The sequence below is a fragment of the Stegodyphus dumicola genome, chromosome 3 (genome assembly GCF_044657685.1).
Source record: "Stegodyphus dumicola isolate Sdum_Otavi_A_Nest chromosome 3, ASM4465768v1".
NCBI lineage: Eukaryota > Metazoa > Arthropoda > Arachnida > Araneae > Eresidae > Stegodyphus > Stegodyphus dumicola.
The window spans coordinates 5,800,063-5,817,794 of record NC_140770.1 but is presented as its reverse complement, the minus strand read 5'-3'; the positions used below and the strand labels follow the sequence as shown (position 1 = coordinate 5,817,794).

Here is a 17,732-nt window from a genome sequence, read left to right as displayed (position 1 = left end):
ATTAAGCAGTTTTGTTCCATAAAAGTTCTAGCATAAGCGTAATTCGGTTAGCAGATTGTTGGAAAAAAAATGTTGAGTAAAAAAAAAAAAAAAATGCCTGTACTTCGTGAAAACAATGGCGTCCAAACAAAAACTAGCAGGTTGCTGTAGCACTGTTGCCAAAAAATCGCCAAGTTACCATAATCCAAAGATTAACCAACATCCCTCTTGGTGAAAGTGGCCCTTTTGGCAATACATGGACACTAAGTTTGTGCAATTCTTTGACTTTCTGTTTTGGCTTTTTGTGTAGGAGCGATTTTTATGTCAAAAATTGCCGCTACACAAAGCCAAAATAACGAGTCGAAGACTTTCACAGACTCGGTATCCATGTACACTTCGACCTGTTTTCATAAACTCGGCATTGACAACTCTCTTGATTTTGTCCATGTACACATCAATCTGTTTTCATTTAAAAAGTCAAAGGAACAGCCAATTCTACACTAGAAGTAAACAAAAAATATATAATCTCAATAAACTACATTTTAAATCAAACAATGAAATAACATAAAAAAGGAAATTCATCTTAGCACTACACAAAGGAAATATCCATTTACCTTATTTAGAAATTTCCGTATCGTCAGTCAAACAAAATTCCTTAACTGCATCCAAAAACTTCCTAAAATTACCTGAATTAGAATCTCTGTACTGGCGTCGCCACATAAATTCAGAAAAATTAGGAGTAAAAAGTATCCTCCGATGTTTGACCATACGCATTTTTCTTCATACAAACTTCATACTTAAGATGGCTACTAAGTAAACCTTCATTAATACACCAGTAAGTTAATGCTTTTTTACCCTTTCATTCCAAATCATACAGAAACTTTAAATTAATTCTACTATATTCAGCCATTGTACCATCTACAGAGTTGCCAACTCTCCCAATTTTCGACCGCTCTCCCGCCAACCCGATTTACAATATATTTCTCCTGACTTTTTCTTATTCTTAAAATTTCTCACGATTTTTATGGAACTTGGCTTAATACTTTGTTATATAAACAAAAAACAAAAAAAAAAAAAAAAAAGTGATTTTGGCAGTCTGAAAGCAATTGAATTTTCTCTAGGTTATATCTAAAACAAAACCTTGCGAATTAGATAACTTCTGCTTTGTAAGTGAGAGTAGACCATATACGTATCCAGAAACGTCGTTCTCCAGTTCTCCAATGGGGGCATCGTGCTCCACTACGTGTCATCTGGCATATATTAATTAGCCAATGAGGACAAAGCAAGCTGTTATTTGGATGTTCTTTAGTTATTTCGGTCATTTTGTCCTGAGTTGTTTGAGTATACGTGCCTTAGGGAAATAGTTTTAGAAATTATCATCTTTTGTTATGTCTGCCAGAAAAGTGAAATACTCGTGTACGTTTCAAAAATCGTACACAGTTGACTTTCTTTCCATTATTTCCTCAAGGAAATGTAATAAATTTGTGATGTGTACTGCCTGTCGTTGCGATTTTTCGATTTCGCATGGTGGTAGGGCGGATGTTCTCAAACATGTGCGTACACAAAAACACAAGGACAAATGAGTTGTGTTGAAAAAAACGAAAAATAAAATTTTTCTTCGGAAACAGAGGACCAAAAAGTTGCTAATGCAGAATGTCTGCTGATGGAATTTTAAAATATAGGGAGCTGTCTAGAATTATGTTGGCCATCTTGACAGTTCCCCGTAATAATGCAGAGTGTGAGAAAATTTTCAGTATAGTTGCAAAAACGAGGACTAAATTTAGATCTAATATTAGTGATGACACATTAGAAAAGCTTTTATTAGCGAAAGCAGGCCTACTTGGCAATTACTACGAGCAAAATTATGAAGTTTCTTAAAGAAAGCAAAATCTGCCACTGTTTATAACATTTGTACGAAAACTAATTAAAGTGGTTTTCTTTTTTCTTAATCGATGCAAGTAATAAAAATGTTTTTTTATGTGTAAAGTATTTTTGTGTTGCTTGCATTTAAGAATTAGTTACTATTTAAAGTTAATTCATTATTAAAAACTATATTTTCATCATTTAAAAAGTCTTTTTAACATTGTGAAAAATCTCCCGATTTCTTAAAAAAATCTCCTGATTTTTGAGTGTCATAGGTTGGCAAGTATGCATCTAAACAATGAAACAAGCAATGTATATACCAACGTACTTCCTAACCAACATACAACACACAAAAAAAGCCCTTGCAAATCTTTTCCCATCATTCAAATTCACCGCAATTGCACGACCAATTACGCTGTAATAGGGTTTTCATAACATTTAACTATTCAAGTTACAATGAACCAACAACTTGGCGGTAATCTAAGAGACATCCTTAAATATACTACGACTGCCGTACCATATAATAGGATTTTTTACTAGGATGCAAGCTGAGCAATCACTGTTATCACAGCCTGAGATGCATAGCCTGAATAGAACTTATAACTGGAAGACATATGTTCTATTCTATGGGTATGTATTAGATAGACCTCCAGGTAATGATTAGCGATGTCCCTTTCTATTTTGTTCTGCCATTTTGCTGATCGACATAAGATTTACTTTCTGAATATGAGCACCGGTCACCAAAATCCACGAAGCTGTACTCGTAGTTCACCATAAATTTATGAAAAACAGCTTCCTCCAATTCTTTGATATAATCATTCTAGCAATCTATGTCAATTACCGATCCTTTATTGTCATGATTTTGATGTTCTCCCTAAAGGTTTTCAAGTGACTAATTTTGTGATTTGGCAACTAACTGTGACACTAATCCCCTTTCTTGGAGAACACCATTTTTTCCCACTGTTTTGATTCTTAGCTGAATTGTGTTACCACTAGAATATTTTCATTTTCTCTCTGTTTCAGCTGAATGAAAATGCTTTACCTTTGAAATAAGAGACGCAAAATATATGGTAAAATGTTTCCAGATGCTTGTTAACTGAAATTTTAATCAAATTTTTCACAAAAAATGTGAAAAAAATACTTACAGACATCTGTTTTTTCCAGTATAAAAATACATATCTAATGTTTCAATAAGCATAACATAAATGAGTACAATTCTGAACAAAAATGCAGTGGTAAAAAGAACAAGTAAGTCAGCTAGTGCTGGTATTGTTAGTGCACAATATATCCTTTATTATACAGGTTTTTAGTGACTGAAGTGTAGGTCTGTGAACTAAAGGATCCACTGTTTGGCTCTAAAGATGGTATAGAATGGGCATGGTAAAGGACCGACACGTCATAAAACTGATGGCAGCTCAAGACCAGTGCAGTAATATAAAAATTTTGGTAATGATGTAATAATTATTAAGAGGATTAATGTACATGTGTCATCTTTGCAGAATGTTCACAGGCATATATGATTGGCACTGGTTTAGCATAGAAATGAGACTGTATCCATTAGGCATTGCAAAATGTAGCCAATTATTATAATTAGAACAGCACATAATCAAGAGGGCAGGAATGATATAATTATTATTTTTATAGGGTATCTGCATAGGACAGACGTATGTAATAATGGCATGGAGTCGAAACCTGTTTTTGAGGTGCTGTGTTGATCTTCTACCTGCAGAACTGCTGTCAGTTCTATGCAGTGTCAATCCTATGCCACAGATCCCCTAGAGGTAACGGAAGTTTAGAGTTTTCGAAAGCCATTGATAAATTATACAGATGAGAAGTGGGCAACTGTTGTAGTCATATCAGGTAGGAGAATAGGTAAAATTTAACCGTTCGACTGCTAAGCAATTCTTGCAAGAACGCACGAAAACTGCGGGACATATTTTGACTTGATGTTGTCAAATAAAACACTCTCATTTAGACAAATATCAATCAATTTTAATAATTCTTTTCATATTATAAAGCAACAAAGACACACTGAAACTCGTAGCGCAAGGGCGCTGCGTCGCGGTTTTCAAGACAAATGAACGCAGCACTTTTGCGCCGCATAGCAGTCAAATGGTAAAGTAGGCACCGAGAAGCAAAATTTAGAAGTCTGTATAGCAAAAAATGTAGTGTTGGCCTTGATACCACTTCTGACTCTCAATCTGGCATATTCTTTGAGAATTTGCCAGTATTGTTAAATTTATAACTTTAAATATCATTTAAACCAGAAGTTCCCAGACTTTTTTTCATAGACTTCTTTGAAAATTTAACTGGTTCCGGTGAACCTCCTGCAGCTAAAATTTCTACCATATTCCCAAAACTCGAAAAAAATGTGAAGATCTAACTATGGAAATTTGCGTTGCGACTGAGTCCAACCGCGAATTAATAGTTTTCGAAAAAAGTGAAAATTGATTGGCTTATTAATTAATTGAATGTGCCAATCATTTCTCACTTATTTCATTTAGAAAACTTCCCATTCGGAATGGTAAAAATAAAAAGAAAAATAGTATAATTTTTTGTGTAGTATTGATTCAAATATGTAATTATTACACTATTAATTATTATTGTTATCTGTTATCATGTTACGTGTAATATAATTAAAATTGAACATTAATAACATAACTTCTACAATGACAATCACAAAATAGTCATAATTTTAATGGGAGGGATGTACTTGATGGATTGACAGCAAATTATCAATATTTGGCTTCAGTTTAGTTAGGATTAACCGCAAATCTCCCCATTCCGTGATATTCAATCTGCACCTTTTTTTTTGGTTTGTAATGACACTAAAACTTTTTTCGAAAAGATATGACAAGGGAAATACTATTAAAAGCTTTCTCGCAATTCCCCACAGTCCAGGATATTTTTCGGGTATTTCTGCCTGTAGCCAAAATGTTTGATACCCTCTTTTAAATTTCACCTTCGGCTTCAGTTGTACTGAATATGGAATATGCAACTTTTTACAAGTAACAGTCGCTGAGCTTCTTAAAATATTATCTGCCTACATTGATAAGTGAAGTCAAGCCAACATTTTAGTTCTTCACTATCAAAAGAAAATAAATTTTCGTGGACCACCTGCTTATGAATTGTGAACCCCCATTTTTTTGTCACGCCAATGTAGACCCTCATCAAGTGTCTTTCGTGGACCCCTTTGGGAACTAAGGATTTGGTACTTGCGTATTATCGCAACCAGGTTGGCGCTATTTGTAAGTTTGAGTAAAAAAGTATGAATAGAAAGAAAATGTATATTTATTAATTACAGATAATATTTAATACAGTTTTTTATATTATTTTGTTTTAAAATATAAAATAGCAATTAAACCCTTCCGGTTTTGAATTTGCAGAATTATTTTTTCGGCAGAAATCTTTTGGCTATTGCTTTTAGCACTGATTGAAAACCGTATTCGCCATAACCATGTACACGTCGACTTATTTTTACTTAAAAAAACATCCCAGAATTGCACAAATATGGCATTGCGCACTCCCTTGACTTTATCCATGTACACATCGACTTATTTTATTTATTCAAAGAAAATTGAAAAAAATCCAATTCTTTTTACTCTTGTAAAAGGCACCAAACAAATACGTGGGCGATTCTGCACTTTACCGGATATTTTTAATTTGAGGAAACGAAAAATTTATTTCCCCCTGGAATGCTTCTGTTATAGATAATTTAATGAAAATGCTTTCCTTCAAACGACCAGTGAATGCAGCAAAATTATTGCATTACCTCTGAAACAGCAGTAAGGGAACATTATTATCCCAGAATCAAAGCAAATTGGCAAATTAGTATTATTTAATAAAGAAGATAAAATGGAGATGCTCAGACAGGCAGACATCTCTGCATTATGCATTCGCAAAATACCTAAACATTATCTCATTTTCATCATAATGCTAGTTTGCTTTTCAAAAACTCTTGACTTTATCCATGTACACTGCTATTTTCTCATAAATTACAAAAATTTGCACGAAAATGCAGGAAAATTTTGTGAATCTCCACACTTTTTACAAAACTACGTATAACACGTAGGGTTGTCGTAAGTAGGGTCACCAAATTTGGCAATTTATGCGAATTTTGGCCTGGTTGCGTTAATACGTAAGTACCAAGGATTTAAACTATTATTTTGAAATAACAGTAAATGAGGCTGTTCTATTGCATCAACCTTACAGCTGATGTTAGAGAAATCTATCTGTGTTTTAAATCTTTCAGTTATTTCTTTTGAAGCAATAAAATTTATATATTACTTGAATTTCAATGAGATTTTCTTATTACTTTGTTATTTAAGATTTATGTGCGACTGTTATTGGGAATTAAAAAATTTTATTTTTATATTTTAGCATAAGAGCTAATTTGTGGGATGGCTGCAATAGAGAGGATAAACAGTTTGGGAAAATGCACTCTCAATCCTCGTGGAAACTTGTGGTTAAAGGGTATGTTTTCTTGAAACTACTCTTATATATGCCCTCACTTGGCGACAAATTTCTCACCAAATATTTTTGGCAAGAAACTCCATAATGCCATATTACTGTCTTAAATTTTTTGTCTGCATTTCAAACTTTAAGCCTAAAATGGCTCCAAAAACGCGGTTTTAACACATGCAAAAACCATGTTTAAAACACACAATTTAAGCTAAAAATCCTAAACAAAAATAAAAAATTTAGATAGTAAAAATGTAAAGTTTCTAACCAAAAATATTTGATAATATGTATTAACTTGAAAAAAATCTACGAATTGCACAATCTAGGCAGCGAAGGAATCTACGAACTAAGCACACCTTGCTTTAATAAATTAACATAACAACAATAAATTTCAAAGAATACCATGTACACAGCATCCTGTTTAAACTTAAAAAAACATCTACGAATTACATAATCTAGGTAGCGAAAGAATCTATGAACTACGCACACCTTGCTTTAATACATGAACATAACAACAATAAATTTCAAGAATACTGCGTACACAGCATTCTGTTTAAACTTTCAAAAACATCTACAAATTGCTTATTCTAGGCATTGCACCTTAATTAAAAAAATAAACTAAAATAAATTTCAAACAATTAAAAAAAACAACAACAATGACAGAAATTCATACTAAAAAATCAATGAACATAATATTTTACTAAATAAAAACAAGAATAAAATAAAATGCACTTACCATGAATTGAATGCTTCTTTGAACAGCAGAAATACCAATTTTAAATATCACCAAAACAATTTTACCTCAAATTTGTTAAAAGCATCTTCTCCCATTTCAGAACAACGATGGAAAAATATATAAACCGCCGAATAAAACACAAAATGGCATATCCGATTAGAAGTAGCAACGTAGCTTTAACCTGCCGCCACTTAATCTCTATCGTATTTATGTGACAGCCAGACCAACTATCCACAAAATTGATACTATCTTTCACAAATAAATGTTCAAAACCTTTATCTCCTAAATACTTGTAGAATTTCCAGCCACCCGAAAAAATAGTCGTACCAGGCATGAGACTAAAATTTTGCCAACACGTCTTTCATTGCATCGTAAATCGCTTAAATACCACACACCACTTGAACCAGCTAGCAACTGAAACCACTACAGTAAAATCCAAGTTTCTGTTGTAAAAAGGGTTGCCATAGAACCAACATCGCCCCCAAAACCATCACAGAACACACAATCGCATTAAAAACCAGCACACAACACATATCGTCGCATTTATCAACCCGAGGGCGCATATAAGAGTGATACGGTTTTCTTTCCTATTTTATTATGAAATGTGATTATATTGTTGCATGCATACAGTTTTGTATTAGATTGAATGCACACCGCTCCGATGATAGGTCGATAAAGTTTATTTTATAAAAAGAAACACTTCAGATATCTGGAACTTTCCATAAAAAAATAATCATGTAACTCTTCACAATATCGCAGTACAATCAGTTATTAGACTTTAAACAACTATGAACGTTAAACACAAAGCAGTGAAGCTAAACTGGAGATAATGCTCGGAACTCATACTGAGGTAACAGCTAACAATGGCAACTGAGAGCAGATGAATGTTAAACAGATTTCCCCTGCATTCTTATTTTCTGGCTAGCTTGTCTATTTCAATTTTTCATGTTACATTACACAGAAAAATACGACAATTTCACACACAGTTGCACTAAAATCATCTATTTGTGTACAAAATTTGTAACAGTATGCATGTCTAATAAAAAGATTTGTTCATGACTTATTGAAAATACTATAAATCTGAGTATATATTATGTTTTTAATAATATGAATTGTTGGAACTACTCTGATATGCGCCCTCAAGTCGCCAAATTACACGCCAAATATTTTTGGCAAGAAACTTCACGCTGCCATATTACTATCTAAATTTTTTGTCTACATTTCGAACTTTTAGCCTAAAATGTCTCCAAAAACGCGGTTTTCGCACATGCAAAAACTACGTTTTCAACATACAATTTAGCTAAAAATCCAAAAGAAAAACAAAAAATTTAGATAGCAAAAACGTAAAGTTTCTAACCAAAAATATTTAACAAGAATCCATGTACACGACGACATTTTTTAACTTAAAAAAACATCTACAAATGGCACGATGTAGGCAACGAACGAATCTACAAACTACGCACACCTCGCTTTAATAAATTAACATAACAACAATAAATTTCAAAGAATACCATGTACACAGCATCCTGTTTAAACTTAAAAAAAATTCTACGAATTTAGGTAAGGAAGGAATCTATGATCTACGCACTCCTCGCTTTAATAAAATAACATAACAACAATAAATTTCAAATAATACCATGTACACAGCATTCTGTTTCAAAACATCTACGAATTGCACAGTCTAGACTAAACAACAAAATAAATTTCAAACAATTTAAAAAAACAACAATAACGACAGAAATTCATACTAAAGAAACAATGAACATAACATTCTACAAAATAAGAACAAGGATAAAATAAAATGCACTTACCATGAATTAATGCGTTTTCGAATAGCAGAAATATAAATTTCATACCGCCTTTAACATGCCGCCACGTAATCACTATCGTATTTACATGACAGCCAGACACACTATCCAGAAAATTTATACTATGGTTCACAAATCCCTACTTCTATCATGCACTGCCATTAAAAATAATCTCCCAGGCCCTCTTTCCACACTTCCAAATACCCACTACTCCTCAACAGGATAGCCACAATGATATTTCCTTTTGCCGAACTTCAATTCAACGACTACCATTTTATCTTTCCCTCCCATCTTCTCAGACACAGAGGCGAATCAACGAGCTCCAGCGAAAGATTTTTGAACATCAACAGGGTTGCCATAGAACACGCAATCGTGCCAAAAACCAGCGCAGAACACATATCGCCACATTTAGTGAAATTAGGGCGTATATTAGAGTTGTACCGAATTGTTTAACCTCTTTCCTGTGTTTTCCAAACCCAGTTCGGGAAACCCAAGAACGCCAAATTGGGAATGCCCAAAATGAGTTTGTTCTCGTTTATCAAATGTGTAATGCAATCCAATTCACTATTTTGGTGATAGATAGCGATACTTGTTCCACATTTATTTGAAATCTGTGCAGGTTGTTCCACATAGGGCAAGGTCCTATGGCACACGTTCGAGGTGCCTACGATAATTTTGTTATCTACCAGTATTAACCAGTTGTGAAACTGCATTACTCCTCTTCCTGTAGGGGATCTAGGAAAGGGCAACATTCTCTATTCAGTCAAAAGTTTTGAGGTTTAAGCTTGCGAAATTGTGGATTTATTCAAACACTTTTGTGGTCGGTGCAGGTTTTCACTGTTGTTGTGTGACTGTTCACTGTGTGAGCGTACCAAATATATGTATTTGCAAGTCCCGGTTTGCGAAAATAAGTAATTAAGTGAATTCAGCTTTGTATAATAACTATAACATAATAATATATATATATAATAACACAGTTTTAACTATACATTCAGTTTACCTAATTTCTATAAATACTTAAGAAAATTTGGCACTACAGAAATTGCAAAATTTTGAATTTTTCTAAATATATTTTTATATAATTCAAATAAATCTTTGTGTTTCCTAATTTTTAGTGATTAGATGCCCAGAGAATAAGAAAAGAAATTGTCTGGTTATGAAAATGACTTGAAAAATGAAAATGGGAGGAAGACTTGGAGAAGAGCTATTTAAAAGTTACCGAATTTTTTCCGAAGCTCACACATTTTCAAGAGAATGCTTCTACTGATAACCAGGGCTGTGGAATCGGTAGGGAAAATGACTGATTCCTGGAATTTTAGACTCTGTCTCTCTCATATATATATAAACATATACACATGAGTTACAGCTTATTTTTTTAATATAAAAGAAGTACTAGTTGTTACAGAAAAACCTGATGGCATAGTAAATTATTTATATTAATTAGCATTTATTATTTCTAAGAAACAGTATAGCTTCGGCAAGATATTCTTTGTTGGAGGGCCATAGATCCGATTTGATAAACTTCAGAGCTGAGAACTTTCCACACTAACTTGAGTAGGAGGCTGTTACTGTTAGCTACTTCTTTTAACTTTTCAGGATAGATTCAGATAGGATTAGTTCAGCACTGGAAGAGGATGGTAGAGACTCAATATTTTTGACTAGTTTGACTATTCTGATTCGAATTCTCCAATTGTTCTGAGAATAATTTCATTCTTAATGAAAGTTTTTTTGCCTTTTTAATTTATTCATCATTCAAGAAAATCCAGTGTTTCGGATCTATATATATTGAACCCAGCAAGATCTCATTGTCTAGCAAACTAGTTTCTCTTTTCTTCATTGAAGAAATATTCCTTTTGCAATAAACCCTCCATTTCAGAAAGAACAAAACATCACGTTCTTCCATTCTCGCCTCCTGTCAATTCTTCAGGTTGCAGCTTTTTTTGTGTCTATATACAGTCTAGAAAGAAGAGTTTCCAATTGTGCAAGATCATTCCATAGTCTTTCTGTTAGTGAAACATTAGGGTTATCTGCTTCTTCTAAAAAAGTTCTTAATTCTAACAAACTCTTTATCATCAAATATGTACTTCCTTATCACGTTGCTTGATCAAAAATTGCTCCTTTTCCTGCTTGCTTCCTAAAAATGGCATTAATTTTGAAAGAAATAATAGAAAATTTTCAGAATGTGTAGAAATAATAGCAAAATTTAACATGAAATAGATCTAAAAAAAATGTGCTGTTACATCTTAAGAGACAGAATTCGAAAGCAAAGTATTTTTCCATATTACTTGATTGTACTACTGATGTGAGCCACTAAGAGCACATTTCGGATTGCGTAAGATGCATTAATTTATAAAACAATGAATTTCGTGTCGAAAAACATTCAACATTCTGTCCTGTAAGTAATACAACAGGGGAAGATTTAACCAACTTTTTACTGAAAACTTTAGAAAATTATGGTTTAGATATTTATGATATGCACGGACAAGGATATGGAAAAGGTTCGAATATGAAGGGTAAATATCAAGATGTACAATAAACAATTTTAGACATTAATTCACAAGCAATGTTTGTACCTTGCTGTAACTACAGTTTGAAACTTGTCATAAATGATGCTGTGACATCCAATATGCTTTATATAGTGTTAACTTTTTGTCAACTGTTCAAGAGCTATATATGTGTATATTTTCTGCCTCAACCATTCGATGGGTTTTGAAAAGTAACATTTTAAATTTAATATTAAAACATTTGTCAGATACCAGATGGCTAGCAGAATGGATGCAGGAATCTCTCTAAGCTTCCACTTAGGTGAAATACTTTTTATAAAATTTTGTCTGAAAATAATTTTCATAACATTACAAAACATCTGGCTACTTCTCTAGTTAAAGAAATTTAAAATTATGAGTTTGTATGTATGCTAGTGTTGTGCTACAAGATACTAAATAAAGCTGATGCTGTTATAAAGTTTCTAAAAACTAATAAATTCGATATTTCACAAGTTTACGAAGGTCTGAACAACTAGGCACATCGATCAGATAAAGGCTTCGGTGATATGCATTGTAGGTGCCAAAGAATTAGCATCGTCCTTGGAAGTAGAAGTGATGTTCAAATGCCCAGAAATTTTAAGGCCACAAAATTATAAATAATAATAATAATAATAATAATAATAATAATAAATTTCTTACAAAAGTGAAGATCATTGAAAACCAAGAATTAAAATATTCCAAGTCAGTTTTTTTGGGGGGGGGGATAGACATTACTCTTTCATCTGTAAATGAAAGATTTGAGCTGCTATCCTCTCATTCTTGTGTTTTCAAATTTTTGTGGAGCATTCTGACCAAGATCAATTTAATTTTTATAAAACACTTGAAGTTTTAACTGACAAAAATCAAACCAAAAAAGATGTAGGTAGAACGGAACTTTGACATAAATTACATTTTCTGCAAAACTGCAAAAAAATGTGACGTCTGTAGTAGAAACACCCAGTTACATTATAATAAATAACAACTCACTCATTCGCAACATTAGATATATTGTTAACTACATCAATTTCTGTAGCTACTGCCAAAGGATCGTTTTCTACATTTAAGTTAATTAAAGATACTTATGATCTCTAGTCAGGAGCAGTTTGAAAATATTGCTATCATTTCTGTAGAGTCTGACTTCTTAAAGCAGCTAGATTTTGAAAATCTTATTAATGAATTTGGGAAAAGCAAAGCTAGAAAAGTCCAATTTCTATAAGACATTTCCATTGTTTTGCATAATGTATATCTATTCAAAAACACTAGTTATCTAAATATATTTTATTTGACTTTTTGTTTTTTAATAATTTAGCATAATGTTTTATAACTTTAACACTGTTTTTTTGTTTTGTTACTGTTGCTTCTTCTTTTTGTATATGCCCATACTATTTGCCTCAAATAAAAAATATGTACCAGTACTAACATGTATAAAGAGTGTCATAAATTTCAACATTCAACTCTGGAAGGAGGGTGGACAGTAATTTTGGCTCAATACATAAAGGTAAAGAAAAGGCACCTCTCAGTATTTTGCATGATGACATGTTCCTGGATCCACATTATCTGGAAAGTGCCTATTGGGAGTAAAAAAAGTAAATTAAATTTTCCATTTTGACATATTGTCCTGAAATATACTCCAAAGGCAAGGGTTTAATTTCGAAAATAATTATGTCCCATACGCATGTTTGCTGGCTTGAAAATTAGGTTTAGGTTTGTGTGTTCTGATAAATGAGATTCAAATTGATTCCATTTCTTAATTACCTGGGAAATATTATCTTATTTCTAAAGTTGTTTTTAAATTTGAAATTTGTTTAATTGAGAAAGGAAAATTATGCAGCATTTAGCATTTCTGAGGGAAAGATTTAAATGAAAAAAATAACACTTCTAAAAGCACCTATAAATAGTTGTAGTATTATCTTATTCTGTATTTCGAAGAAGTTAGTGGTGGTTATTAACTGCAATTATATTCTTTTTACATAATGTACTTTGATGTCTATTTCTCCATTTTACTTTGTAATTAATAAGACATTTTTAGATCACATGCTGAAGAAGGTAGGGGGAAATTATGCAAGTTAATATATTATTCATTTTACTCTGTGCTAATGTATATTTTAATTAACAATTTTTTATTTTTGAAATTGATATTCTGACTAGTTTTAAAGTAACATGCTTAAATAACTGTTATTTTAAAAATAAGAAATTCATCTAAAATCAGATTTATTTGTTAAAGGAAATAACATTCATTGCTTTTTCCTGTGATTTTTTTCACTGACTCTCCAGCTAGCGAGATAATAATTTATATGAAACATTATTAATCCCAAACTATGAAATCAGTTGCAGTTTAAGAAAAAGAAGGGAGAAGTATGACTACACGCACAGGCTATAGGGCTTTAATGGAAAATAACCTCATGTCTATTCCCGACAGAAAATAAAAGGTGGAAACATAAAATTTTCTTCATTGCCACCATTGTATGGCTAATATATAAATTCGGGCTACTTTAATAATAAAATATAATGTGTAAATCACAGCTATTGTTTGTGCATTTAGAGATATTTAGTTTAGGATAATATAATAAGACATTTGTTTTTGGATGTCAATTTGATAATATTTTAAAAGATATTATCTTGATATTTATTTGTATTATTTTAAAAATAATGGTGTTTCTAAAATTTCTGTGCTGTTTAATGTTTAATGTAATTTTTTATTACTCTGTGAGTCCATTCTTTTTACATAACATTATTTTGTGAATATTTTTAATTTAAATTATTCCTGCTTCTATAAAAATAATTCCTGCAGTTGGGAATTTATTTCTACACTTTGATTTTACTTTGCCACTTATTAGCATCACAGCTGCTATCAGTCACTTTTTGTCTGTATCTCACTTTCATCTGTACCACTTTTCAAATCGTTTCCCAAATGTTACTACAAGTTATTAAAAAAATTAAATAATGATACTTAGACCTGACACATTTTTAATATACCTTAGTCCTCCACTCAAACATATACATCTTGATGCCCAAATTTTGAACAAATATTTTATACAAATTTAATGAATTTTTTATTGATAAACTCAAAGTGCGAAATGACTACATTGTTCGAAATGAAGCATTTCTGTCTCCGATGTGCCATAATAATGCCTTTTAGTAAAATGTCATTGTATTCCCATTCAGTAACACCTAAAATTTTAACTTCCAGATTTAATCTGGCAGCTTACTGTGTAATAAACTAAATGATTTAAAAGCATTAAAAGCAGTTCTTAATATTTTTCCTTCTTTTTAATATGATTGATTTAAATGAAAATGCATTAAAACCATGAGATATCTGATCAGAAATATTAAATATTTTTATGAAATTACCCTAGCTGCACTCGTTAAAATCATTATATACTTTTTCCTTTTTTTCATGATAACTGTTTTAGGCTGATGGCCATGTGAGTGGTTAGCTTTTAAGGAATAATGTTGTGAATATTAAAAAAAAATCACAACCTCTACCACTTTATTAGGAATTCTAAAACAGTGCTTTTTAAAAATATTTTGCCGCTCAATATTATGTGGCGTAAGTGGCAAGAATGCAAAATTTAGTGAATAAAATTAAAAAAAAAATAATAATAATAAAATGAAAAAAAATACACATTTTCCTTTGTCATTTTATTATTAAAAAATTATACAAATTAAAAAATATATATACAAATTTTCCTTTGTCATTTTATTATTAAAAAAATAATAATAAAATGACAAAGGAAAATTTGTATAAATCATCTTATGAGAAAACGGAACATTGATGGGATAAACTGAGAAAAGATTGAAAAAAATAGAAAAATATATGCTAACAACACTGTATCAGGAATTCTAAACATATGCTGTTATGCTGCTTTTAAAAATTTTATGATTTTACTGTTGAACTGTATGTGATGTGTACAATGTGTGTGATACAGCTAAAAAGACCAAAAAAAAAAAAAAAAAAAGTTAGCAGCAATGAGTTGAAGACCAGATTGGTAACCTTTGATGTTCAGTGAAAGCGTAGAAAGAAACCCTCTCGTTCAACAGTAAAATCTGAAGTCATTTAGATGTTCTTCCTTTCTTTTTTTAATTGTCATGCACATATTTTTGTCAAAAACTTGAGTGCTGAATATGATTATCTTCATTAATACTATTAACTTTGAAGTATCTGAATGTGTATATTGAGAAAATAATGTGCAGTCCTGCTTTAGGTTGAATAATAATAAAATTTGCACTCATGCTTTTGGTTGATACCGCACAAATTATTTTCTATGGTATTTATAGTTAGTTTATGTAAATTTAATAAGCTTAACTACTTAATTTATGTAAATTTGATAAACTTAAATGCTTATCTAACATTGAGAGTACATATCAAATATCTGATTCTGAAGGATTTCATTTTTATAGATGAAAGCAAAATTGGGCAGAAATTGTTAACTAAAATGGGATGGAAGAGAGGTAAAGGTTTAGGAAGAAATGAAGATGGTATCACAGAGAATATAAAAGTCAAGTTCAAAGGTTCTAATGCAGGTATTTTTTGTACTTCCAGATCTCTTTCTTCATTTGTGTAACATTTTTTCCTTTCTTCTTTTTATTTTTTTTTATTTTAATAATGCAGAATGGTACAATTCAACCTGTACATTTCAGTTATTTAATGTTAAAAATTGTTAAATTCAGAATTATTTGTTAAATTTGGTAAACTCTGAAACAGGCATGAAAATGTACCATGAAACAAACAAACAAACAAAAAAAAAATTATGAATTCACACCAGTATGGAAATCTTGTTGAAAGAAATAAATGTTATTTTGTAGAAATGATGGCATTTTTAAAAAGCTGTTTATTATAATAAATCATTTAACCACTTGCGCTAAAAAGACGTGCCACGCATGTCGAGATGCTTTTGTCTCAAGCCTCGAGCGACGTGAACACCACGCCGATAGGCATTTATTGCAAAAATGAAAATAGCGTGGTGCACACGTGGCCTAACAACGAGATTGTTTATTTCTCGAGTTACAGCTCTGGATTGCACTCACAGACGCGGAGCGTCGTAAATGAGACACTTTACCGCTTGTTATATTGTAGCGCATGGCACCGCAACCGTGAAGTTTAGTCATAGCGCAAGTGGTTAAAAAAAGAGTTATATTAATAAACCTTGCATTTGTTTAAAAAATTTTAGTGTCAAAATTTCTGTGTCAGTTTTTAGAAATTATTAAATGAGGATTCCAGTCTCTGGGCTGAATAGTACCAAGGCACATGTTCAGAATTAATATATTTTAATAACTGCAAAAAAACCTATATTACTAATATTTCTTCTGATAAAATTAACTGTATATTTCAACTCAGGATATATTTATTAGGGAAAAAATATGATCATTGAAACTTTTTTTTAATAATGTGTGCTTGCATGGCAAACCATCTAAAATAGTTACTATAAAAAAAAAGTGCGTATAATGATTTTAATGATGCCAACTAGTGAAATTTCTGGGGCTCAGCACCTAATTAGTAATACTAAAGCTGTTTTTTTTACTGCTTTTAAATAATTTAATTTGTAATTCAGTAAAAACAAATTAAATTTGAAAGAAAAAGTTAAATAATTTATGCTTTGCCAAATGTTCTTAAAGTAAAATGACAATCAATATCATGTATTTTTTGCTGTTTACATGACCTTTTTCTTTCCAGAGGGAATTAATTGTTGATTCTATTATGAGATTTCTGTATTAAATTTTTTTTTTCCAAATTTAGTGTTTCTCATTCTTTATTCATTTTTGATATTTTTTTAATATGATCCTGGTGTGACCTGCAGGTAGGACATCCATGAAACACTGAATCATCTACAGTCAAAAGTCGTTAATTCGGACACCCATAATCCGGAATGATCTATAATCCGGACCTCAAAGCTACAAACTTTCTGCGCATGCGTCAAGCGCGTAAGACCTTTACCGCTGCGAATTTGCGTGTGCGCGTGCGCATTCATTATGCGCGTTTAATGTATAACGGACGGGATAAGCTAAGCTAAAATTATCTAATTATCTATTTCAGTTAATGTTGCAAATTGCGTTGTTCCTTAATCTTCGAATTGGATCCGGATTATTATTTTTTGCAGACTGTTAGAGCAATTTTATAAAAGTAAGCTTGAACTTTCGATTATGTCAAATAGAATTTCCGATATATATTTACTAATATGTAAAGGATATACAAAGCGAAAGTATCTTTCGGAGTCCATTAAACAAAAAGTAGAATTGCTGCAAAAAATGGATAATGGCATATCCTTTGTTTATGTAAACTTTAACGTTTGTTTATCTAAACATTGTTTATCTTTAACACCGGGCCACGTGCAATGAATTGGAAGTTGATCCAGCACTATCCTT

General features: G+C 31.5%; 1 protein-coding gene across 6 annotated transcripts in view; it reads left to right on the top strand.

Annotated features, from left to right (window-relative positions):
• LOC118179759 (uncharacterized) overlaps window positions 1-17,732 on the top strand; it is a 44,084-nt gene that overhangs the window by 673 nt on the left and 25,679 nt on the right. For 2 of the 6 annotated variants that reach the window (XM_085812529.1, XM_085812530.1), the window contains exons 2-3: window positions 6,223-6,315; window positions 15,771-15,893. In XM_085812529.1, the coding sequence (XP_085668655.1) occupies window positions 6,243-6,315; window positions 15,771-15,893 (196 nt within the window). In that variant the 5' untranslated portion in view covers window positions 6,223-6,242. Of the gene's footprint in view, window positions 1-6,222; window positions 6,316-9,962; window positions 10,135-15,770; window positions 15,894-17,732 lie in introns of all 6 variants that reach the window. The other 4 variants (XM_085812534.1, XM_085812533.1, XM_085812531.1 and 1 more) reach the window with 3 other exon arrangements.